General features: G+C 47.2%; 4 protein-coding genes and 1 long non-coding RNA gene across 18 annotated transcripts; 3 read left to right on the forward strand and 2 right to left on the reverse strand.

The window, feature by feature from the left end:
• The first annotated feature begins 303 nt into the window (after nt 1-303).
• On the forward strand, nt 304-5,109 carry LOC144184128 (uncharacterized). 8 transcript variants are annotated; one of them, XR_013324768.1, is made up of 9 exons: nt 305-372; nt 467-806; nt 894-1,088; nt 1,182-1,235; nt 1,329-1,383; nt 1,725-1,871; nt 2,660-2,754; nt 2,841-2,974; nt 3,504-5,109. It is a non-coding gene; the product is annotated as an uncharacterized LOC144184128 (long non-coding RNA). The 8 variants fall into 8 exon arrangements; XR_013324766.1 differs by having other exon boundaries at nt 304-372; nt 467-1,088; XR_013324767.1 differs by lacking the exon at nt 305-372 and having other exon boundaries at nt 507-521; nt 610-1,088.
• A 1,230-nt stretch (nt 5,110-6,339) lies between these two features.
• Nucleotides 6,340-8,777, forward strand: LOC144193349 (thyroid transcription factor 1-like). The gene is made up of 2 exons (XM_077712184.1): nt 6,340-7,629; nt 8,125-8,777. Exons 1-2 carry the CDS (start codon nt 7,311-7,313, stop codon nt 8,571-8,573), a joined length of 768 nt encoding a protein of 255 aa, XP_077568310.1. The 5' UTR covers nt 6,340-7,310; the 3' UTR covers nt 8,574-8,777.
• Nucleotides 8,778-9,034: 257 nt separating this feature from the next.
• xrn2 (5'-3' exoribonuclease 2) lies at nt 9,035-17,776 on the reverse strand. 2 transcript variants are annotated; one of them, XM_077737041.1, is made up of 31 exons: nt 17,535-17,776; nt 16,922-17,049; nt 16,713-16,824; nt 16,478-16,589; nt 16,348-16,406; nt 16,176-16,265; nt 16,026-16,098; nt 15,667-15,717; nt 15,414-15,571; nt 15,144-15,218; nt 14,928-15,061; nt 14,779-14,836; nt 14,591-14,698; nt 14,477-14,521; nt 14,259-14,390; nt 14,109-14,162; nt 13,916-14,013; nt 13,714-13,849; nt 12,904-13,011; nt 12,730-12,819; nt 12,574-12,646; nt 12,398-12,481; nt 12,237-12,334; nt 12,081-12,160; nt 11,933-11,989; nt 11,769-11,837; nt 11,558-11,686; nt 11,187-11,266; nt 10,035-10,089; nt 9,541-9,709; nt 9,035-9,277 (listed from the first exon to the last, which is right to left on the reverse strand). In XM_077737041.1, the coding sequence occupies exons 1-31, from the start codon at nt 17,607-17,609 to the stop codon at nt 9,218-9,220; spliced, it is 2,850 nt and encodes a 949-aa protein (XP_077593167.1). In that variant the 5' UTR covers nt 17,610-17,776; the 3' UTR covers nt 9,035-9,217. The 2 variants fall into 2 exon arrangements, with proteins under 2 accessions (XP_077593167.1, XP_077593159.1); XM_077737033.1 differs by having other exon boundaries at nt 13,916-14,016.
• A 349-nt stretch (nt 17,777-18,125) lies between these two features.
• fez2b (fasciculation and elongation protein zeta 2b) lies at nt 18,126-24,296 on the reverse strand. 6 transcript variants are annotated; one of them, XM_077737230.1, is made up of 11 exons: nt 23,820-24,290; nt 22,596-22,704; nt 22,416-22,532; nt 22,201-22,333; nt 21,841-21,968; nt 21,619-21,768; nt 21,432-21,512; nt 21,112-21,187; nt 20,959-21,024; nt 20,587-20,621; nt 19,236-20,256 (listed from the first exon to the last, which is right to left on the reverse strand). In XM_077737230.1, the coding sequence occupies exons 1-10, from the start codon at nt 24,122-24,124 to the stop codon at nt 20,611-20,613; spliced, it is 1,176 nt and encodes a 391-aa protein (XP_077593356.1). In that variant the 5' UTR covers nt 24,125-24,290; the 3' UTR covers nt 19,236-20,256; nt 20,587-20,610. The 6 variants fall into 6 exon arrangements, with proteins under 6 accessions (XP_077593334.1, XP_077593324.1, XP_077593362.1 ...); XM_077737208.1 differs by lacking the exons at nt 19,236-20,256; nt 20,587-20,621 and adding an exon at nt 18,126-18,939 and having other exon boundaries at nt 22,416-22,529; nt 23,820-24,296; XM_077737198.1 differs by lacking the exons at nt 19,236-20,256; nt 20,587-20,621 and adding an exon at nt 18,130-18,939 and having other exon boundaries at nt 23,820-24,292.
• Nucleotides 18,130-19,180, forward strand: LOC144210615 (usherin). The gene is made up of 6 exons (XM_077737365.1): nt 18,130-18,246; nt 18,313-18,431; nt 18,496-18,594; nt 18,663-18,722; nt 18,791-18,904; nt 19,023-19,180. The coding sequence occupies exons 1-6, from the start codon at nt 18,156-18,158 to the stop codon at nt 19,110-19,112; spliced, it is 573 nt and encodes a 190-aa protein (XP_077593491.1). The 5' UTR covers nt 18,130-18,155; the 3' UTR covers nt 19,113-19,180.
• Nucleotides 24,297-24,933: the final 637 nt, after the last annotated feature.

Consider the following 24,933-nt stretch of genomic DNA (forward strand, 5'->3'; position numbering starts at 1 on the left):
CTTTTTTAATGGAAAAATCAGTCTGTCTTAAATCAGCAGCAGCCACCGGGATTCAAATCCCGCTCGTCCACACGGCAGTCAGGTGAACAAACCTCTGCACCATGCAGCCATCCACCCTCTACTTGGTGATTATTGGAAAGTCTGGACTACACACAGTTGTTTTTATTTGAAGTAAAAATGACTCCCAACTGGGATTTGAACCAAAACTCCCCACACTGCAGTCAGGTTAGCGATCCACTATACCACCAGGACACCATACTTAACCTAGTGACTATTGGAAAGTCTTGACTAAACATGTTTTTTTTTTTAAATTTAAGGGAAAAATGACTCCCAATCAGGGTTTGAACCCCCAACTGCCCGCACGGCAGTCAGGTAAGCTATCCACTACACCACCAGGACACCATACTTAATCTAGTGATTATTGGAAAGTATTGACTAAACATGTTTTTTTTTTTATTTATTTAAGGGAAAAATGACTCCCAACCAGGATTTGAACCCCCAACTGCCCGCACGGCAGTCATGTAAGTGATCCACTGGACCACCAATTGAACACACTTCCGCTTGTCATCATTGAAAGGTCATGAGTACAAATATATGGAAACAATTTAGGGAAAATGTTTCCTAACCGGGATTTGAACCCTCAACTTCACGCATAGAAGTCAGGTGAGTGAACCACTGGACCACCAATTGGCCACAAATGACACTTTGTCACTATTGGAAGGTCTTGACCACAAATATATAGAAATAATTTAGGGAAAATGTTTCTCAATTGGGATTTGAACCACAACTCCCCGCATGCTAGACAGGTAAGCAAACCACTACACCAAAGTCACCACACTTACCCTAATGAATATTTGAAAGTCTTAACTAAACATGTATTTTTTTTATTTAAGGGAAAAATGACTCCACCCAGGATTTGAACCCCCAACTCCTCGCACGGCAGTCATGTAAGCAAACCACTGGACCACCAATCGGATACACTTGACTGTGTCATCATTGAAATGTCATGACTACAGATATGTAGAAACAATTTAGGGAAAATGTTTCTCAACTGGGATTTGAACCACAACCTCCCGCACGACAGTCAGGTGAGTGAACCACTGCACCACAAAGTCACCACACTTAACCTAGTAATTATTGGAAAGTATTGACTAAACATGTTTTTTTTTGTTTTATTTAAGGGAAAAATTATTACCAACTGGGATTTGAACCACAACCTCCCGCACGACGGTTAGGTGAGTGAACCACTGCACCACAAAGTCACCACACCTAGCCTAGTAATTAGTGGAAAGTATTGACTAAACATGTTTTTTTTTGTTTTATTTAAGGGAAAAATGATTCCCAACTGGGACTTGAACCCTCAACTGTCTGCACGGCAGTCAGGTGAGTGCACCACTACACCACCAGTTGGTCACACTTAACTCAGCCATTTGTGTAAAGCTTTGACAGTCGTCTCTATTTAAAAGAAAAATGTCTTAGTCTTTTTTGGATAGAAAATGGTTTATCCACTTTAATATTGCACAAGCTGGAAAAAGTGGTGTGGGTTGCCAGAGCCGAACACAGCCAAAGTAAAAAAAAAGAGAAAAAAAAAAAAGAGTCGATGACGTTCCCAGAAATGACGTCACATTGTAGAGCCGGAAGTGAAACGGACCGACAGAGAACACGGAAGAAAACCGCATGTTGTTTACCTGTTTCCTTTGTTTTGTTTGTAAACGTCTTTTCAGGTTTTTAATCGCATGATCTAAACTGCTTCATTTGGGTCAACTCCAACCAAGACACGTTTATTAAAGGACACGAACAGAAGTTCACCAAGAAGTTGTTGTTTTTGACGTTGGCTGATTTTTGTGCACTCGACGCATGGCGGCGAAAAGGTAAGAAATGCTCCCGTTTTCAACATTGCAAGTTTCTCTAAAGATATAGTTCCACCTGCAGTCATCATATATCTCCAAATCGAATTGCGTTTAGTGTTTCTAATCGTTTCCAAGATCGCGCAAGGACAGGAAAGAAGACGGCTCAATGATGACTATTCCAATTCGAAATTCCTCTTAGAACATTCGTCATAAAAAGAAAATCCTAATTGTGGAAAGACACTCACTCCAGTAATATTGGTGATATCTGACCACTTGATTCATTTATTTATTTCTGGTAATGACCATGTATAGTAAGGCTTTCTTTCACAAAAAAAACGACATAGTATAGTAAGGCTTTTTTTTTTAAATAACAACGACCATGTATATATATATAGTAAAACGACATAGTATATATATAGTAAAACGATATAGTATATATCTATAGTAAAACGACATAGTATATATATAGTAAAACGACATAGTATATATAGTAAAACGACATAATATATCTATAGTAAAACGACATAGTATATATATAGTAAAACGACTTAGTATATATATATAGTAAAAGGACATAGTATATATTGTAAAACGACATAGTATATATATAGTAAAACGTCATAGTATATATTGTAAAACGACATAGTATATATATATATATATATATGTATATAGTAAAACGACATAGTATATATATATATATATCTATATAGTAAAACTTTTTTTTTTTTGCTTCAAAAACGACATAGTATAGTAAGGCTTTTTTCCCCACGAGTCTGTGATTTAATAGAATTCTCCTTCTGACACAGCAGATCAACCTGGGCCCGTTGAGCAAGCCAAGCGGCCAGTAGTCAAGACCTTCAAATGATGACCAAGGAAAGTGGAGCCACTTGGTGGTGCAGAGGTTTGTTCACCTGACTCCCGTCTGGGAGACCTGTATCCCGCTTGTGATAGATACATTTTCACTTAGTTCTTTCTGTGTATTTGCAGGCAAGACCTTCAAGGGATGACCAAGGAAGGTGGAGCCACTTGGTGGCGCCACCTTCAAATGATGACCAAGGAAGGTGGAGCCACCTAGTGGCGCCAAGCTCTGCTGTCGTTTGACTGATCACTACACCATGTAGGTGAGTAGATGAAAAAAACTTTTTAATTTATATAAAACACTTAGTCATACTTTTCAGTAAAAGGTTATATTCCGAACTGCCTTCCCAGGAAATGGGGTGAAACACTTAGTCGTTTTTTGACAAAATGTTTCATCCACCACTGAAGACTTATACACTTAAACACTTGGGCATTATACAGGGTTAGGAGTGAAACACTTAGTCATTTTTTTCAGTAAAACAATTTATTCCGAACTGCGTTCCCAGGAAATGGGGTGAAACAGTTAGTCATTTTTTGACAAAATGTTTTATCCACCACTGAAGACTTATACACTTAAACACTTTGGCATTATACAGGGTTAGGAGTGAAACACTTAGTCATTTTTTTTCAGTAAAACAATTTATTCCGAACTGCCGAAGTTGGCTGATCACTACACTGTGAGGTTCAGTAAATGGAACAAGAATTTTTTATTTTTTTTATTTATATAAAACACTTAGTCATACTTTTCAGTAAAAGCTTATATTTCACTTAGTTCTTTCTGTGTATTTGCAGGCAAGATCTTCAAATGATGACCAAGGAAGGTGGAGCCACTTGGTGGCGCCACCTTCAAATGATGACCAAGGAAGGTGGAGCCACCTGGTGGTTTGACTGATCACTACACCATGTAGGTGAGTAGACGAAAATTTTTTTTTGAATTTATATAAAACACTTAGTCATACAGTTCAGCAAAAGGTTATATTCCGAACTGCCTTCGGCAGTTCGGAAGACACTTGATGGACCTGTATGTGCGAAAGGCGTTCTCGGGTCGGCCTTCGGCCGACCCTCGACCGCTTGCTTGGTCAGTGAACCGCCGACACCGGGAAGCGAACTCACGTTCTCTCGGTGCAAAGGCGAGTGTGCAACCCACAACACCAACTCGTGCCCCACTTATACAAGGGTGTTGAAACGTTACATCCAAGGAAATGGGGTGAAACACTTAGTCATTTTTTGGACAAAATGTTTCATCCACCACTCAATACTTATACATTTAAACACTTAGGCATTATACAGGGTTAGGAGTGAAACACTCAGTCATTTTTTGGACAAAATGTTTCATCCACCACTCAATACTTATACATTTAAACACTTAGGCATTATACAGGGTTAGGAGTGAAACACTTAGTAACTTTTTTCAGTATGATGACCAAGGAAGGTGGAGCCACTTGGTGGCGCCACCTTCAAATGATGACCAAGGAAGGTAGAGCCACCTGGTGGTTTGACTGATCACTACACCATGTAGGTGAGTAGACGAAAATTTTTTTTTGAATTTATATAAAACACTTAGTCATACATTTCAGCAAAAGGTTATATTCCGAACTGCCTTCGGCAGTTCGGAAGACACTTGATGGACCTGTATGTGCGAAAGGCGTTCTCGGGTCGGCCTTCGGCCGACCCTCGACCGCTTGCTTGGTCAGTGAACCGCCGACACCGGGAAGCGAACTCACGTTCTCTCGGTGCAAAGGCGAGTGTGCAACCCACAACACCAACTCGTGCCCCACTTATACAAGGGTGTTGAAACGTTACATCCCTGGAAATGGGGTGAAACACTTAGTCATTTTTTTGGACAAAATGATTCATCCACCACTGAATACTTACACACTTAAACACTTAGGCATTTTAACTTATTCTTTTAACTGAATGTTTTATCCAAGGAAATGGGGCGAAACACTTAGTCATTTTTTGACAAATTGTTTCATCCACCACTCAATACTTTTACACTTAAACACTTAGGCATTTTAACTTATTCTTTCAACTGAATAATAGTGAGAAAATCTTTGCCTGCACTTGGATTCGAACCCAGGACCACAGCGGTGAAAGGCTGATGACTTATCCACTCGGCCACCAGTCTCACAGATGAGGCAGTAGTTTGTCTGTTAAAACATTTATTAACATACATCTTTACATTACATTCTTTTTAGTCTCCATGGTGACGATGTCCTGCCAGTCCTGGTGCGCATCCGCTGGTCCGAAAGCATGATGAGCGTGTCAGCCTCTGCTCACTGGGGCGCCGGAGACTCCCGGAAGAAGGCGCAATCCTGAGTGCGCCGCTACCAGTCTGAAACAAAAAACAAGACAAGGCATTCAATAAAAATCTTCTACGTACAAAAAGAAAGCCTTACTATACTATGTCGTTTTTTGCAATAAAAAGCCTTACTATACTATGTCATTTTTTTGCCATAAAAAGCCTTACTATACTATGTCGTTTTTGGCGATAAAAAGCCTTACTATACTATGTCGTTTTTTGCGATAAAAAGCCTTACTATACTATGTCGTTTTTGGCGATAAAAAGCCTTACTATACTATGTCGTTTTTTAACGAAAAAAAGCCTTACTATACTATGTCGTTTTTTAACGAAAAAAAGCCTTACTATACTATGTCGTTTTTTTGCGATAAAAAGCCTTACTATACTATGTCGTTTTTTTGCAATAAAAAGCCTTACTATACTATGTCGTTTTTTCGATAAAAAGCCTTACTATACTATGTCGTTTTTTAGGGGAAAAAAAGCCTTACTATATACTATGTCGTTTTTTGCCATAAAAAGCCTTACTATACTATGTCGTTTTTGGCGATAAAAAGCCTTACTATACTATGTCGTTTTTTTGCGATAAAAAGCCTTACTATACTATGTCGTTTTTGGCCATAAAAAGCCTTACTATACTATGTCGTTTTTTTGCAATAAAAAGCCTTACTATACTATGTCGTTTTTGGCCATAAAAAGCCTTACTATACTATGTTGTTTTGGGCGATAAAAAGCCTTACTATACTATGTCGTTTTTTTTGCGATAAAAAGCCTTACTATACTATGTCGTTTTTTAACGAAAAAAAGCCTTACTATACTGTCGTTTTTTTGCGATAAAAAGCCTTACTATACTATGTCGTTTTTTTTTTGCGATAAAAAGCCTTACTATACTATGTCGTTTTTGGCCATAAAAAGACTTGAAAGAAATAAAGCGTTACTATACTATGTCCTTTTTAAGGTTAATGGCCTTACTTTGCATTTGTATTTTTTTGGTGTGCGTTGTCAAGTTGGCTGTGGTCCATGGCCCAGAAAAGCGGGTAAGCTCCAAAGATGCCCAGCACTTGGGCCACGATGAGGCCCTTCATCGGCTTGTTGACCAGCGGTGCCAGAGGTTCCCATCCTGAAAAGCAGCAATAAGATGGAAAATAAGAAATAGTAGCAACTAAACTACACACAAAAACATTGAAAACTAAAGATAAGCAAACGTTCGTGTGCAGCATCCATGTCCTGAAAGTCCACCGTCACTCGGCGTCTGCCATTGACGGCATAAGATGTCCAATCCATTTGAAGTGGGCCTCTACCTTTCCCACTTTAAATGGATTGGTCGTCTGCCAGTGACAAACTGACGCCGTACGCATACTTTGGTTAGCATCGATAGCAATGTAAGGCTATTCGGGGATTGAGAAAGTCGTGTCTTATAATAACACCGGCTGCCCACGGCGGCGATGGACGACAAAACCCAATGCATGCTACACTTGAGATCATGCGATATTTGTTGCGACATTCGTCAAATGCTTTAAACGGATCGTCTATTTAAACCATCTGATCACCCGGCGAAGGCTACAAAGAACCAAAATAGCGATTGTATATCACTTTTAAGAAAGGAGAACAAACCTTGACCTGTGTTGGCGTCGGGAAGTCGAGAAGCTAGCTCGCTTGGCCGACGTTAACAGGAAATGGTGCAAGAGTAGCAAACTACGAAAATCTTTCAAAAGTAAAAGTTTTACAAACTAGCCACGTTTCCGAGCAGATCTAGGCGCTACGTTACATTTGCACTATATTAAATAATAATTCTACTTATTGAACTCCTGCTTTCCAGCAAGTTATATTGTTGGTGCCGCAGTTCTTTTTCTTGCCAGCAGAGGTAGCGTTTTCACATATTTTGTGCATTACTATACATGGCCATTAATTAATAAATGCAATAATGTAAATGCTAACAATATGTATCAAATATGCTTTAGTATACCTGGGGCCTTAATATACACGCAGCAATGAAAAAAGAGTTAAGCAATCAATATACTTCGCCTACTTCTTTCTGTGAATAAGTGGATGGGACATACATTACCGTCAATTGCAGCCAATGTCTTGAGCACAACAATGCGTGAATTGGATGTTGGAGTCCAGGAAGTGAAATCCCTCATTTGTTGGGGGGGAGTGAGTGATCTGAGGAAAAAAAAGAGAGTCCACGTCAAAAGTGTCATTGACTTTTTTCTTTTTCCTGGCCCCGCCCCTTGCCTACCCTGGAGTGGGACGCCCGTGGTCCAACGGCGGGCGGCCTCATCGCAGAGGGGCCGTCCAGCATGTCCGTGAGCCCCGGCAGACGCTCTCGCACCCCCTTCTCGGTCAGCGACATCCTGCACGGGCCCATGGAGGACGTGTACCGCAGGTTGGAGGCGGGCCAGGCCTGGGGCCCCGTGGTCCGCTACCAGCAGCATCAGCACCCCCGGCAGCATCTGCATCCGCACCTGCAAGCGCAAGTGGTCCCGGCCCCCCACATTTCGGGCTTCTGTGGAGGAGGCGGCCACGAGATGACGGCCTTCCAAGACGGCCCGGCCAGGGCGGCCTGGTACGGCGACGGCGGCGGCGACGGCGGCGGGCCTCAAACAAGATACGCACCAAGTTAGTCTTCTTTTCTTTTTAAGCAACAGTAGCCACTTGGAACGCCACTTTTAACAAAACGGTGAAGCAAGATTCTTTCTTGCATTTGTAGTGTTCATTTTTAAAAAGGGACCAGGAACTTTTTTTTGGGTGAGTATAAAATACAAATTGTTTCAGGGATCATTTTGTTTCTAAATTCAATACAATTCGTTAGAACAGTTTACTTTTGTCAAAGGCATTGATATTGGTCTCTTGAGGTATTTTAATTTCTTCCATGGTTAGCGTTTGTTTTTTTTAATTGCCAAATTGTGCCATCTCTTTAAAAAAAGGCAACTTTAATCCTGTTGTTCGGATGTGATTAGCAGCATGGTATTCCTTTTGTTCAAATTACAATGGCCAATATTCGGGTTGCAACTTTGCCAGTCACACAGCCTTAATTAGATAGAACAAATTCCCACAATTTGTAAGAAATGGCGAGTGTGTGCAAGTTTACCGTCAAATGCTTTGTGCGCGCAGCCTCCCGCTTGGTGGGCTCCTCCTCCTCTTGCGGCGGCGGGATGAGGTCCCCCTCGTCCTCCTTCTGCGAGTCGGCGTGGTCGTCGGCCCCCGCTCCTCCTCGACGGAAGCGGCGGGTCCTGTTCTCGCAGGCCCAAGTGGTGGAGCTGGAGCGGCGCTTCAAGCAGCAAAAGTATCTGTCGGCCCCGGAGAGGGAGCACCTGGCCGCCCTGGTCCACCTTAGCCCCAACCAGGTCAAAATTTGGTTCCAGAACCACCGCTACAAGCTCAAGCGGCAGCTCAAGGACGGGGACAGTGACAAGACCAGCGGAGGCACTTTAGCCCGGGCGCCGCCGCCAGTGCCGCCAGTGCCGCCGCCGGACCGCAGCGGCGGTACTGGCGAAAGCGGCTCCGGTCCCAGCGACGACACGTTGTCTTCCTCCGCTTTGCTCTACGGCAGAACTTGGTAGTCGTCCATCACGTGACCTCGTTGATTTTCTTTTTTTGGTTGGCATTCCAGACTCTTGCTTTGATTTCACTTGTATACTTGATCGAGGAGGGAAGCTTGGCGTTGATGATTCCCCGCAGGCCTCTTCTTGCTTTGCGTCCATAGGAACAACAACACTTCTTTTCAACCATTGGGCTAGCATTGACGTCACTAGGCTCCCGATACTTTCCGATCCAAGTTCGAGTCTTGACAGCTCCAGGTGTCCGATCCCATGGAGGCGGGTGGGTGGGTGGGTTTTGGGGGTGTCTTGGCCAGCGGAAGAACATTTTCAACTCCATGGCTGTCGTGGATGGCGAAAAAGAAGTCCGATCCATTTGAAGCGGAAGGGTCGGACATCTAGACTTGTGGAGATACTCCTGCTAAATTTGGAATCATTTGTTAAAGTTATATTCATGTGGGATGAGATTTAAATGAAAAAAAATATCACTTGACTTGTTGATTTATTTGTAGTAGTTAATAAAAGATGTTGCTGGAGATTCTCACAGGTACAACTGACTGCTTAAAAATGAACAAAATTATTTCGTAGAATCAGAATTTAAAAAAAAAAAAACAGTCAACAAGAAAGACGAGAATAAAAAAAAAAATGAAGAAGAAAAGATGGAATTTTCATTTCCAGGTGTATCTCCCGGACTGCGGTGGCATGGAGTAACCGCCTCTGTTGTGGCTCTGAAAAAAACAAAACAAAAAAAAAAAAACAAGCTCAATTAACTGCACACTTTTATCCGCAAACTACGTGCGTGCGTGCGTGCGTGTTTACAAAAATCAAACTTCATTAAATAAAGAATAAAACGACTGTCCCACATGACATTCAATTTTATCAAATGGAACTGAAAGCCTGCTATTTGAAACAAATGAAAATTCTATATGATTATAATTCCATGTATTGATCTATAATTTCTTTTGCAACTTTTTTGTCTTAATGTTGTTACCTGATAGGGCTGCCCGCCGCGCCAATTGCCTCTGCCTTGCTGCTGGTAGCCACCCCGAGCGCCGTTTCCTTGGTAATTCCCCCGCTGCTGCGACTGCATGCCTTGGCCCCAGCCGCCACCGCCGCCGCCACCGCCGCCGCGGTACTGCTGCTGCTGCGGCGGTTGATGCCTGCATAAAAATAATAATAATAATAATAAGACTTGACATTAAATTCCTTCCACTTTTGGACAAGTCAAAAGCTATCAAATTAAAATAAAAACTTTGCAAAATTGCAAACATTTCAAAGTGCAAAAGCTAAACAACAAATAAGAGGATATGTTTTATTTTTGGGACCACATTTTTGTCCTCTAAATGAATTAAATGTTTACCCTCTTTAGTTCATGTATAAACACCAGAGCTTTAAAACATTCTTTTGGAATAACAAAAAGCTTTCTACCTTTAAAAAAAAATAGACAAAATGTCAAAGTGCTTGAGACCAAATTCAAAGACTCACCGCTGAAAGCCAGGGTTGTGCTGAAAGGCCGGCGCCGCCGATCGGGAACCCGCGCCTGTCCAACAAAAGGAGACGACAACAAAAAATGTTATTTCAACGTACCATATTTTGCCACACACCAAAATAGATGTGACGCATTTGTATTTTTCTGGCCAGAATGCAGAGTAAACGTTGCATGGAAGGAGACGGATGGCTAAAAATCGCATTTCAAAACTGTGAAACGCAGCCTCGTGGTTAGACGTGTAACATCTTTTGACAAAGCAACTGAATAAGGAGGTCAAGTGGGAACTACGGGGGGCCGTGGTTATTGTGGCCGGCCGACTGCGATCTGGAGTGGACCACCCAGTCGGCAATTAGACGGCCAGCAGACGCCGCCGGTGGACACCTGTCAATCTCTTTAATTAGTCGCCGGGCGCCGCACAAAGGCCGACCACAAAAGGATTACGCCTTCAAATGACGGATTAGACGTCGCCGACAACTAAACGCCTATTTTCCATTGACGAGAAGACTATTTGACTCAAAAAGAAAACGTCCAGACGCAAAAGTCTTTGTGCGGGGAAGTCGGCCACGTCCAAAAACCCCTTGAAGGAAATCGATAGAAAGCATGCAAAAGTACATTTGATCAACGTGAAGAAAATTAAATTGAAGGAGAGCGCAAACCATTTATTTGAAGGATTTGCTAACGTCGACGACAATCAATCCGATGGTGACGGTGGAATAGATTGGAGTGGGGCGGAGTTGTTAGTTTGTAGCTTTAGCCAGACAATGGTCACCGGCAGAGTCTTGGTGGCAGCTGCCCATTGGAGGCAAAGCGGCGCACAAAGACCCCCCGCCGGCCCCTCGCCGGCCTCTCGACGGCCTCTCGGCGGGGAGGAGCCACGCCGTCAATGGGGCCAATTTAACTTGGCTTTCCGGGCTCTTTGGAGCGCTCAACTTTTTAATCCCTCTGCTGCAAATTGAAATGTTTCTTACTTGTAGACGTCCAATCCACACGCCGTGCACTTTTAAAAAAAAATGTAATTCTACAAAAACGATCGGCGCAAGAGCGGGTTTTGTCAAGGTGGAATTTGTTTTGTGGCCCAATTTTTAGAAGATTTAAAAAGTGGACATTTGTTTGCAAAGGGGAGCCCGTTGGGCCAGAGGGGGTCTTACGTTGGAAGTTTTGCCGCTGGTAATGATTGGGAGGCGGGGTGTTGCTGTACTGGCCTCCTCCTTGGTTCCCGATGGAGTGGCTGCACCAACACAGAAAGAAAGAAAGAAAGAAAGAAAAAAACACAAGGCGCTCATCAGCCATTCTGAACACGGACGGCGCCGTCGAGGGGCGCCAGATGTTCAATTATTCCGCTTTCTTAATGATAATGTGGACGTGCGCAGGAGATCAGGCAGGAGATTCATTCATTTTATGGATAGCTGAGGCCAAAATGCTCTTTTTTTTTTTTTTTTGGAGACTCTTGATAGTCAATATTGAAAGGTTTCATTGAAAAAGGCGCTCGAAATAGAAAAGCATGTTTTTGGTGACTCACCCCAGAGCTCGGAAGCCCGACTGGTCCAAGTGAGCCCGTTGCCTGTTGGGGTTGAAACCCAGCTGGGGTCTCCACGGCTGGTTCCCCCGTCTATCCCAGTCCCCCGGCTTCAACACATTTGCGGGAAGCCTAGGCACAAAATCAGAGCTTTTTCGTTTAAATCACGGGAAAGTCCCTCTCTCGAGATCATTTTAGTTTTCTTCAAACTGACTTGGCTCCGGGAAGCATGACGGCTTTGAAGACAAAGTCCTCGGCAAACTGGGGATCCTTGAACTTGACTCTGGAAAAAAAAAAAAAAAAAAAAAACACAAATGGCAACTCAGTACAATGACAAACACTTTGGGAGGAGGAGAGGGGAATGGCCGGCGTGCTTACCCGACGGCGCAGTTCTTGGTGATGTCCCGCAGCGTGGGGATGGGCGAGGCCAGGATCCTGGAAGGACAACGGGCGCAAAGGCGGTGAGCGCGCGTATGCACGCAAAAGTGCGGGTGCGGCGCGCCAGCGGGCGGGCGGTGGTCCTTACTTATCTGGTAGGATGGGGTTTTTGTCCAGAGTGAGTGTCCCTTGGATTCCGTGACAGAGATCCGCGGGCACCTCGGTGGGCTAAAAGACAAGCGCCGCGGGTGTCATCCTAGGTCGGCGGGGCGGAAGACAGACAGACGGGAGGGCGGGGCTCTACCTCGTGAGATTGGCCATTGTACAATTCCAGGACAAAGTCGGACAAGGGGTGAGACTTCCTGACGAACATCATGTCGCTTCCCAGACTGTTTCTCCTCTCTGAAATGACAAGCGCGGTTTAGCGGGAGGGACGGCGCGGGGCGCACTCCCAAAAAGACGGACCTTCGTCGTCGGTGAGGTCCGGGTAGACCTTGGCCAGCGCCGCCCACAGACGCCGTTCTTCCACAAACGGCAACAGGGCCACGCCTTCAGAAAGAAAACACACCGTTAGCTTTCGGGAAAATGAGCAAAAGCCATCGTCTATTGGGGAAATAATACCAAAAAAAAATCCATCTAACCTTGCCAGGTCATCTTTTTCCCATTCAGGTCTATGGCAAAGTCGTTGGGGTAGAAGTCAATGATGGAAGATTCCTGCGCCGACAGACATTTTGTCATTGGAGGGGGGAGGGGGGGTCGAGATAAAAACACAGGCGCCAACCGGCGGGCCCACTTACGGGACTCGTCATCAGGTTTTGCCACGTCTTGGGGAGGAAGTTGCCGCTGGCGGCGGGGAACACACTCATCAGTTGCTCCAGGGGCTTGAACTGCGCACAGGTACTTCGGGGTCAACACTGCTTGTGTGTGTGTGTGTGTGTGTGTGTGCACGGGCGGGGCGACCCAGCACTCACCGGATGGGTTCCTTTCTCAAATTCGGAAAACATTCCCGTAATGTCCTTGAAGTCGGAAGCGAAGGGGGCGTAGTGGAAGGGGAAGTACCACTTCCAGGAGGGGCATCCCTGTCGGGAGACACAAACACAGACAGTCAAATGTGGCCCTTTGGCAACAAATCCGACAGATTGCACCGAGACTGACATTTCCTCCAATTGGGGACGCCACAATGTCCATACGGTGAAACGTGGCCCTATTTGCCATCCCCAAAGGTTATTGAAATCCTTCCACAAAATAAAAGGATACGTCTTGCTGGCGGGATTTTCTACTGGAGCCAGCTTTGACATTATGTTTAAATGAGCACCCCAAAAAAGAAAAAAGAAAAAAACTGTCACTGGGTTAAAGGTCTTTTGCAGCTAATTTGACATCCGCCCACCCGCCGGCGTTCAAACGTGCCGATCCGACGGGCAAAGTTGAGCGTGTCCAATCGCGGCTCCCAAATGGCGCCGGCTCCCCGTGACGGAGCTAAAACAAACAGCGGGTCCCGCTGATTTGGGGACTAAAGTGTGAATCACGTCCAGAGTGTTTTGGGTAAAGCCCCGGGCCCCCGCCGCGTGCGTGACGGGAACGCCGTCAAGGAGCGGCGGCGCTCGGCAGACACGTCCCGTCCGCCCGGGGACCTTTGAATCAATCGGGAGCGGGCCGCCCAGAAGCGCCCTCCATTTTATCCCCGAGGGCGGCTGGTATATTTTGTGACTGCGCCGGTTGGACGGGGGTCGTTGACGGAAATGAGAAGGAGGGCTACTAAATGAAAGACGTCGGCGGCTCACCTGGTAGTAGTAGCGCAACACCCAGCACAGCCCCTCCACGTAGGACTGAACCACTTTCCTCCGGAAGCCCTCGTCGGTCTCGTCCACGTCAAACTTGTTTTTGTAGTAGCGCTGCTTCCAGCCTTCTTCCCACAACCTGCCGACAGTTTGTCTTTAAGAAAGGCGCCCGTTTGCCCGTGGGTCGGTCGGCCAAACGTCTCACCTGACGTTGTCTTCCGGCTCGGGCTCGTCGTCGCTGTCCGCTTTCCTCTTGATGCCTCGGTTGGTCCAGTCCTGGCTGGGGCCCGCCGCCGATTGCTGCTGCTGCCGTCGGAAAAACACACACACACACACATTCATTTCCATCATCCCCGTCATTGTATTTTTAATAGATGAGTGGCAGTGACGGAACTTACGTTGCCTCCGGCGCCGCCGTTCCTCATCGTGGCCTTCAGATTCTGAGCAGCGTCCTGAGCAAGAAAAAAAAAAAAAAACTAGTTGGCCTTTGCGAGTCCACCGCCGAGAACCGTCCCTCCCTCCCTCCCTCCCGCCGTCGGGGCACACACCCTGTTGCAGTTCATCCTCATGTCGTAGGCTTGCTGGCGAGCGTTTTCCACGGCGCCCGGCCCGGGACCTCTCCCCAGGGCGTGCGGTGCAAAATTGCCTCCGGGAACATAGGAGGGGCCTTGCTGCTCCCTCTGCGTGGCAGAAGGGAAAATCGGTCACGGCACGGGTGGATTGGGCCTTTTGCCGGGCCTTTTGCCGGGCCTTTTGCCGGACTGACCTTCATCTGCTGTTCTTTTGCTTTCATTCTTCTATTGAAGCAATCCTAATGGAAAAGGAAGGGGAGCATTAAATCCAAGTGGCCGCGTCCGACGAGCGAGGCGGCCAGACTTGCGTCGCTCTCTTTGCGTCTCTTGAAGATGTTGTCCTCGGCCACGCCCAGCGCCTCCATGATCATCTCCACGCGCTCCAGGTTGATGTAGCCGTTGTCCGTCAGGTAGCCCTGCGGACCAGGGGGTCAGCGCGAGGCCGAGCCCACGACCTTCCCCGGGATGCGCGGCGGGCGGGAACCGCGGGACTTACTCCGGTTTTGTGCACCACGTCTTTGTAGATTCTCACCAGTCGATCGATGGCCCCCTCTCTGCAAAGAGAGTGGTGAACGGAAAAAAAAAAAAACGTTTTTAAATGAACACACAAGGAAATATATAAGACAAAAAAGAATGATGGTTGACCTGATTTCCAAAGAGGGCAGGTGAGGGAGGAAGTCGTTCCCCACGAAGAAACACACCAGGACCCAGTCGTCCACGCTCCTCTCAAATTCAAAGGGGAAGGGCAGGCTGGCCATGGTCAGCTCCCGACTCAGATACTGCCAGGAGAGGTGCGCCGGCCGTTAGCATTAGCATTAGACGGACACCCCCCCCCCACCCTCCCCTAATGCCCCACCGTACCTCTCTGAGCACGCATAGTCGGATGAAGATGAAATCCTGCTCGGACATGGGGACGCTGTCTGCAAATTCGTCGTGCTGAAAAAAAATATAAAGGAGATTAGGACCGGTCCCAGAAAGTAAATCATGGAATATTTGGAATCTTGTGGCAATTCGGATGGAAAAAAAAAATAAACCAAGTGGGCTATATGATTGAAATAGATGAATGAGCTAAAAAATAAATCATGTGCTGACATTGACAGCTTATGAGAATGTAACTTTTTGTTTAATGACCTCTCCACGCTTCTCTCGGGGGAGGCCCTCGCAGTCTTTTAATTCGTGACCTATTTGTCCACACAGGTAACAGGGGCGGGTCTTGCTGGGTTTGAACTCCTCCCGGATGATGGTAAAGTTGGGCTCGTGGGTGGCCAGACCCAGCATGATCAAGTCCGCTGGCGGGCGGGCGGGCGAGCGGGAGACAGACAAAATGAGGACAGTTTCAACGCGTGCCGCCCGGTCCAAGACCAGCCATTGGTCGGTGACTCACCGTCCGCTCCGCACAAGCAGTGATGCGTGTTGGGATCGTGGTAGGGCTGAGCTGCGGACACACGGAAAAGCCGTTAAATCACCGACCCGTAAGAGAAGGAAAAGGCGCTACCTTGTGGCAAACTATGGAATCATTCGAGAAATTAGGAATAGACAGTAGACTTTTCCTGTATTTATTTTCATTCTATTTCATGGTCTCTACTTGGCTTTCGCTGTTGTCAAAAAACATTTGTTTCTATTCTTTTCCCATCAAATTCAGGTAATTCAGGTAAATAAAGGTTGACCATTTTAGGTCAAAGAGACCAATTGTCAACTCGCAAAATAGACATCAATTCCAAATGTCAAGGATTTCAAACATACCTCTCTGTCTCCTGATGAAGTCCATGATTTTGTGTTCGCCCTCGCCGGGGACGCTGGCGTCCGACAAAAAGACCTGGGGGGGGGGGGGGGGGGAGTCAAATCAGTCAGGTATGAATTATCCAGAGGGGAGCATCGAAATATGTTAGGTACCGTGATGTTATGCCATCCGGGATCCTTGCTGAGTCTGTCGGCCACGTAGTAACGGAGACAATTTGCCAGGTTATCCATGAACTCTGTGCCCTACGACAGAAAGGCACCACGTTGCTTTTTGGCCATGCACGTACAAGCCTGTATATTTCACCCAAAAAAAGAATCAACTTACTGGTGTGATGCAGTTGCTATCGAATCTCTCTTTGATCGTCTCAGGCGGCAAATAACCTCCTGTGGAGGAAATAGCCGTCAAAAATCGGGCCGACGCCACGGCGCACGAGCCGACACGAGCCACGGCGAACCTTTCTGGATGATCTCCTCCCGAATGCGGACCTTGTCCTCGGCCAGCTCGGCGCTTTCTTTGGAGGCTCGAAAGCGCCGGGAGCGCTGTTGGTTCATTTTGGCACGTGGAGCCTGTCGGGATTTGGACGGAGACATTTGTTGTCATTGCAAAACCACCGTATTTATTTGAGAGAAAAAAATATCATGGCCAAGTCAAGATCCTACTTGTACTTTTGAGCCCCCGCAGTTACTCACCACGCCATCGATGGCCATGTACAAGACTCTCCTGGGACGCACGATGTTGAAAAGACGGTCGATGTACTCGAAGATGGCCACCATCATCTCGTCCTCGTTTTTGGGCGGCGGTCTGGGGACAGCACACGCAAGTTTGCACCATTATTTTTTTAATCAAAACAATCGGCGGTGAAAAGACGTTTTTGGAGGGAAAATGCGAGGCTTCGTACTTGTCTTCCGGATGCGTGCAAGGGTGAATGATGCCGTTCATGTCCAAGTATAGATTGTCAAACTCCACCTCGTTGGGGTTTGGCTTGGTGGTGTCGACGGGGATGCGAACTCCATTGCACTCTTTGCTCTGCCGGACAAAAACACGAACAATCAACCAAAGCAGTCGTCCGAACCCTAATGCTAACTCATGTTAAAGGGTTTGAGGTGAATTTGGTCCCGTTAAACACCCGTTTTAATTGCTTTATCTGAAGTGACTGCCTGCAAAACAATAACACGTTGCTCCTTTTTTTTGTACTTTACGAAAGCAGACTTAGCCAGTTGGGGTCAATCAATGAAAAGCCTTTAGTGTCATCATTCACAGCTGCGTACAACGAAACTCTTTGAAACATCGGCGGCAAAATCGAAAGTACAAAATGTCCATAGTGCGAAAAAATCTTTCGTTCTTTCGCTCATTTTCATGTCCCAGTAAATACGAATGGAAACGACAATATCCAAATTATGAGTAATATGTCCAAACTTTTTTTTAAGCAGTAAGAGTCGTCATAGACAGTGTAGCTAGTACGCCGAGATACACGTTTTGCAGAGGGAGATGCTAACATGCTAAGCACTTACCTTCTCCTCCACGCAGTGTACAATAATGGAGGGGTATTTGCGACTGAGCCAACGGAAAAAAGCTGGGACTCCCATTTTCAATAAACGATTTTATCGCCGTGAATGCGATAAAAACGTAAAAAGCCACGCGAGTTCCCTTAAAACGTGAAGTAAAAGGCCAACTGTCCAAATAATAATACCACCTGGAACTTCGTCAACTAGCCTAGCTGCTGTATGCTTATCGGAAACTGCGTTGTTTTTCCGGGTCAAATTACAAGGGGGAGCCTCGACATGGAACCACAGCGTCACTAGCGGTGAGAAAAGATACTACAAGCTGATACACCATGGCTTTACTTAAGAGTAGGTAGGACACTGACGTTATCTTTATTAAAAAAAGATAAAGCAATTCTAAGTATTCAAATACCCAAGGTTTGTATTGCCAATATTTCCCCCCATAATATTACATCAAATCAGTTAGTTTTGATTAGTCTATTTCTCTCAAAGGAAAAAAGTCTTACTATAAGATGGGGACTTAAATAAAAGAGCCTGCAATGTGATAAGAGGCACACACGGGGGGGGGGGGGGGGTGATGTCGGTCGGTAGGGGGGCAGACCTCCTCGGGTAAAGTGACACCTGGTTGCTATGGAGACTAGAAACCAAGTCCAATCTCATGTGAGTAGTGTCGTCGTTTTTGGGAGCGCACTTGGACGTCTCAATACGGACCTCAACACCGGTGAGTTGTGAATTCAAAGGACGGCCTTCCGGTTTTTGACCTCTGACCCCTTGCGCGTACTCCTAGCCAGCCCCGCCTCCGCGGCGGACGGGCGCCCCGTCTTTCGGCAGCTGTGGTTCATGGCGGCGGTGGCGGGCGGGGCCTTGCTGCTGATGGCCGCCGCCCTGGGCCTGGCTCTACGCAAGGTGAGCCGCCCAGCCGGGCCAGCCGGGGCGCTAGTCGCCGTGACTTTTGGCCGTGTGTGAAAAGGCGCTGAGGAAAGCCCCCTGGACTAGAGAGAGACCGCCCCTGGCGGCCACGAGGCGGCCCGCCGCCACGGCCGTCTATCCGGCCAGCGGCTCTGTTTTGGTGAGACACCAAAGCTTCGGCTTTAGCATGAGGGTTAACTCGTGAGCCGCCATTTGGTGCTCTTCCAGTTCGACACGGCCGGCGCCGTCAGTAGCGTCACGCTCAAGTCTTTCAGCATGAAGACCGAGGTAACGTCGCCCGCCACGTTTCACCCTCACTTCGCCAGGCTACGACTATGTCGTGGGCTTGAGTGTAGGAGGCGCTGGAGGCCAAAGGTCAGGGAGAAGAACGCCACGGGACTTCCCTGAGGCGCGGCGTCAGCCGGTCGTCATCGGCCACGGAAGGGATGGCTGGCCACGACAGCGGGATGGTGAGCCGTCGACTTGGCCGGCCGCAAGTTATCGCCTATCAAAACAAGAGTGAATGGTTGACATCTTTTTTGGGGGACGAGACATTTTTGGGGCAAACGTCTCTCGTCTCGTCAACAGTTTATGGACGACGAGGAGTTTGTGGACAGCGTGAAAGGCTTCAGCACGGTGAGGAAGGAGCACACCATGTTCACCGACACCAACTTGTGAGAATCCGCGCAGTACCAAAAGTGGCCGCTAGAGGGAAAATCTCCAGCTCCCTTGACGTCCTAAGACGTCCAAAAACGAACGCCTTGGCTTTTTGAGAATTAAAAAAAAAAATCCAAACGTGTGTAGAGTTGCCATTTCGTTTATTTGAAGGTGCAATGACGCTTCAAAACATTGAAACCGTGACAAAAACGGAAACAATAAATTATTATACTGCGGTAGCACGTGAAATAGGAAACATCAAAATGCTAAAACGTTCAAAGGAGTCCATTTCATGTACAAACTTTTGTTCCGATGCGTTTCTCGCGTACAAAATATAAATCTCTAAAATTGAACAAAGATTAGTACTATTATTTTTAGAAAACTAGATTCACTTCTTAAAATATTTGGATAAATTTCAGTTGTCGCGCGACAAATTTAAAAAATGCCCACTTGCCTCCAAAAGTGACGAGACAGTTTACAAGGAACAACGGACGCCATCGACGGCAACGGACGTCCAATTCATTTGGACGGCAGCCAACGGACAATCGGCCCGAAGATATTGACGGGCGTCGTACCTGAGAGCGGAACTTTTATGTTTACTCTTTTTCATACATGGCTTTCAGATGGCTGGCTTACTTTCGGGCCATTTATTGCTAGTCAATCGTTGAATTGAGTTCATTTTGAGGCATTTGAAGGGTGCGTGGCCTTTTCTATCTGTAGGAAAAACGCCCAAAAAGAAATGTAAAACAAATACGACATGGTCCGCTATGATATTCTAGGAAAAGACGGTTGGTAGAGTCAGCATGCGAAAATATCAACGACACGCCACACCATCAGCACAAAAGAGACGAGCGCTAGCTAGCACGTGACCTTTAAAGTGAACAATGCAACCATTCCCTTCCTTTACATCTCAAAATATTCTCTGGACAAACGGCCAGATCCGTCCGCGCTCTTTTTTTTTAATCCAGGCAAAAAATATATATATATATTTAAAAGTTCATTTTGAGGCGCGGAGAGTAACACTGGTTAACGTGGGCCAACGAGTGGGGATGGTCCGGCTGAAAAGACCAGGAGCGGACGACCTTCCGGAAGCTTCCCGACGACGTGGCTGGGCGCCAGGCAAGGCGCCCTCTTAGGAGGAGGAGCTTTTACGTGGGACACAAAACTGCAAACACAGCACAAGAGACGGACGAGGGGGACCACCATGAAGAGAAGGGAGGAGCTAATGGCTAACGGGGCGCTCGTTACAACCCCTCGATGCCCGAACCGGACCCGTTTTGACACATTCTTCCAATTTGCGATGCCAAATCCAGGCGTGAAGGGGTTCACGGGCGGAAATCGAAGGGGAGGTGGAGAGCGGGGCCGGGCCATCGGTTTAGCGTGCGGCTCGAGCCTTGACCTTTGTTTGGCGGCCTCCCTTGGACCAATAAGGAGGCCGCCTGCACTCGCCCGGCCCCACTCCAGAGACAGGGAAGAGTCGGTCGGCATCCTTTACCAGCCTGGCCCGTCAACGGCGCCCTCAAACCAGAGCTGCGTGTGCGCAAGGCGGTGGCGGCGGCGGCGGCGTTCAAACACAAGGAAGGCACAGTCAAAGAATGGCCCGAGTAGCGAGCATGCTACGCTACTTGGATACAAATGTTTTGTCTTATCGAAAAATCATGTGGGAAAAATGATGCTCATTTATTAGCTTGAATTTCAAAGAATTTAACTCATTGGCTGTCAAAAGATATTTTTAAAGAAGGGGGGAAATATCCTACTATAATCCATACTAATGAAGGAGTCAATTATAGATTATAGATGCGTATGAGCCGAATAGCGGAGGCAAAAATTAGAAATAACGCGTGTTGTCATAAATGCTTTGAGTTACCTTTGAGGATGTAGTCTGTGAGTAGGGCGGGAACTTTGTCGCTGTCGTCCCTCATGGCGTGGAGGACTGGACAGACAAAAAAAGTCTCCATGAGCTTAACCCAAAAAAAGCCGTTTGAAAACAAACCGGAAAATCAAAAGAAAAGCCACTCACTCTTGGTGAGGATCTGGAGGTCTTCCACGGCGGGGTAGCCCATTTTCTTCTCGTAGGGGATCACCGTGGTCAGGTACTGAGGAGGAGGAGGAGAAAAGGCAGAAAATTAACACCCAAAAATGGAACTCCAATGCTGAAAATGAGGAGGGGAAAGAAATCAAATGAATGAGCCAAGCGGGAAAGCGCCGCCCACCCATGGATTGAAAATAAGAAACAAGCGAGCCATGGCACATTTGGGCTGTACTGGGTAACCAATCAATATCTGGAAGGAAAAACGGAAAAAGAAAATGAAGCATGCCAAAAGTAGGGGGGGGGGGCACCTGTTTGTCCCCTCCCGTGGTGCCAAAAGTTTGCCGGAGGCCATTTTGTATGACAATGGAGAGTCCGTCCAGAGTGAGGCGCTACACGCAGTTGGAGCCAGAGGAAAGACAATTCAAGAGAAAAAAGGGAACAGAAAGACACCAAGAGAGAGAAAGAGAGAGTGACTTTTCCAACGCCAGGACTCACCGTGCCCGGGACGTGCGCGTTGACGCCCCTCTGGCCGTTGGCCCCCGTCACGGCGCCCCCGCGGATCTTCTTCTTCTTGCGCAGGAGATCGCGGTGCTCCTTCTGCCTGTTCTGCACGTCAATCAGCAGCGAGATGAAGCTGTTCTTCACCTAAGGGCCACAAACCAATGAAACAATTAGCATAGCTGGAAGACTAATGACATGTTTGCCGCCGTTACCCACCTCCTTTTCGTACTCCAACTCGTCCCTGAGGGCCAAAGCCTGGACCAGCTCCTCGCTGTAGCCGCGGATGGCCGCCTCCACCTCCTCCAGCGTCTCGCTCAGCTCCGCCGTGGAAAGCTGACGTAAGCCTGCAACACAGATCACGTTAGTCAGACATCCAAAATGGCATAAACGGGGCACCCATCACCCCCCTTTTTTAACAGACATCCAGTGACGCGAAATGCAAACGCGGGACGTTGCGTAAGCCCTTGTCCGTTTGCATCTCGCGTTACATAAAAAGGCCCCTCGCGCCTCATTAGGCCGCTGGGAAAAAGCCAAAGATGGCGCACGTGCCCGCTTTTAGGGTTTTTTTGGACTCACGGTCTTGGTAGCCGTCGTCGGAGGCGGAGCGCCGCAGGCCGGGAATCTCCCGGGACAAATCGGAGCGACAGCGGCCCTCGTCCTCGTCCGGGTCGGGAGACTCTTGCATCATTTCTTCGATCTCTTCGATCACCTGCACGCACGACAAAGGTTCATCCGTCAATAGGGAAAGCGCGAGACGGGAAAGGCCAGCTGGGTTAGCCTTTGTGGCTCACCTGCTCGGCGGTGAAGAGCGGCTCGTCGTTGACGCAGGAGACGATGATGGAGTGCATGTCCATCTGCTCCCTGAGCTCCTCGTCGTCCGACAGGTCCAGCGACGCCTCGTCCGGCTTCTGAAAGAGTCGCCGTTGGTCTCCCGCCGTCCAAAATGGGGGCGGCGTGACACGTTGGCTTACGTGACGCGGGCTGAGGTCCAGGGCCGGCAGGTGGAGCGAGCGGGCACGCGACGTCTTCCAGTCCACGGGCATCACGTTGCCGTACTTGTCCGTCAGAGCGTTCCACACCCTGCCGGGGAAATAGACACAATGAGCCCAGATGCAATTTCAGGGGGAAATATTGATTTTTTTTCTCTCCTGTTCCTTCCTCTGTGTACATTTCCGGGGCCGCACTAATTAATTGCCATCCGTCAACATCCACGTGACCCGCTTGTTTACGTAACGTCCGCAATTTCCCCCCCCGAGGTGTCGCGCGGGCGATTCAAGTCCCACCCCCGCCATTATCTTGGCTGTCACTGCGAAATGAGAAATGAAAATAAACACGGCGGACAGTCTACACCATTTTGTCCCGGTATAGAAAGCGGCGAGGTCGCTCGTTAAGCGTCCCGCCAAAAGCGCATCGTTGCGGAAAACAGCGACTCGGAACAACGACCGACCGGCCGGCCAATTATTCCACCGCCCATCGCCGTCGGCTAAGAGGGGAAGGTTGACACCCCCCCCCCCCCCTTGACGACAAAAAACGTCCAATCAATCCAATTTGACAGAAAGGGTTAGACTTCTCTCTCACACTCAAAGGCAGCCAAAGAGTGACTACTTTACAATAGAGAAGTCAAATTTCATTAACCTGATTATTATTTTTTTGCCTGAACTTCCCTTTTTGGCTGATGTAATGCTCGATTAAATCGGGCACTGTCATGGTCGAGAAGTTTGAAGAAAAGAGATGCCATGAATCGTACTTCTATTACTTTTACGTCTTTTAACATTCAGCGTGTTTAATTTACCAAGTACACTTAATTAAATGAAGCCTAATTCAAATAGATTGTATAACGTTTGTCACTTCGAAGTATCATTTTGAATGGTTTTCAGACTTTTTTTTTTTACACCATTGACAGTACTTGACGTTCGGCATATTAATGGCTAATTGAAGCTATCAATTATACTTGAAAGTATATACCAGTACTTTCCTAAAGTTTTTCTTTTGGACTCTACTTTCACTACGTGGCACATTAGGCAGCCAGCCAAACGACTAAGATTCATAATAAATTCTACATATGTACTCTTTCCCAAAAAAGAATTGTTATTTTATGACGACCGTGTTTGCATTACCCTGATTGAGGCTAAGCTAGCCCAGGCTAGCTAACGGGCCAAAATAGGGTGGGAAAAACAAAATAAATTGCTACTCACTCGTCGTCTTTGAGGTAATTATCCTCGGTGATGGCTTTAATGGGGGCTATGTGTTCCGTGGCGGTGTTATAGTTGCGGAAGCACACGGTGAGCTTCTCGTCGAAGTCGTGGACCAGGTCCTCCATGGACTGGAAGCTGCAAATCTCCCCCGAGAAACTGTTGTCCAGGTCGGACAAGTCGTCCAGGCCACCCGCCGCGGAGGCGTCATTGGAGTTGAGCTGGTCCAACTGGGCGACGGACGGCTCCTTGAACTCGTTGAAGTCCTGCCAGTCCTCGTCGAAGTGGGCTAGCGGAGCCGCCTCCATTGCTCCGGCCGCCGCGGGCTCCTCGAGAGCCGACGCCGTGAACGCCGCGTTGATTTGGGCACGAAAGGCGGCTGCGTCCGGACGGGATGAGAAGAGCGGAGAAGGAGCAGCAGCAGGAGCGAGTTCATTTGGTGACGTCGAACAAGCTCCTCCTTCTTTTGCCAGAGCTAAACAAAACATAGATATCGTGTGGCAAAATACAAGTAGATGTCTAACGCGTGCCCCAGGGCAACGAGAACGAGCGTCGCCATTTGTCAGATACCGTTGGACGTCCACTATGTGAGGAAGATAAACATGAGCCAAAATAAATGTCATCACATCTGCGTACGCTAATGTCTCTTTTCCAAAAAACGTGAATACTTTATTGAAAATATGCATACTTGACACTTTTCCTACACAATACAAAACAGTACAATCACATCTTCAAACAGCACATGAACGCACCACCCTTGCAAACAAACTTCCAGCCAGCCCAGCTCCAGTAAGCCCTTGGTACCACACCCCAAAAATAGGAAGAAGAAATGACAATATGGCAGTGAATCATCATGTTTCATCGCCATTGACGACGATAGATGTCCAATCATCAGAACGAGCAGCAATTGTACAATTGAGAAATCTATAAAGCTCATTTTCTCTTATGTTTAGGTTTTTAGACAAACAAACAATGGCACGCAAAAATGTCAGTCAACGACATACAGACAATAAATGTTATATTAAAGGCGAGGGGTGGAAAGATTAAACCTGACTTGTACATTTTTTGGGCTAACACTTCCTGTGACAAGTGTCACTGTGCATATTTGATGTTTCTG

Source organism: Stigmatopora nigra, chromosome 2 (genome assembly GCF_051989575.1).
Source record: "Stigmatopora nigra isolate UIUO_SnigA chromosome 2, RoL_Snig_1.1, whole genome shotgun sequence".
In the NCBI taxonomy this organism is placed as follows: domain Eukaryota; kingdom Metazoa; phylum Chordata; class Actinopteri; order Syngnathiformes; family Syngnathidae; genus Stigmatopora; species Stigmatopora nigra.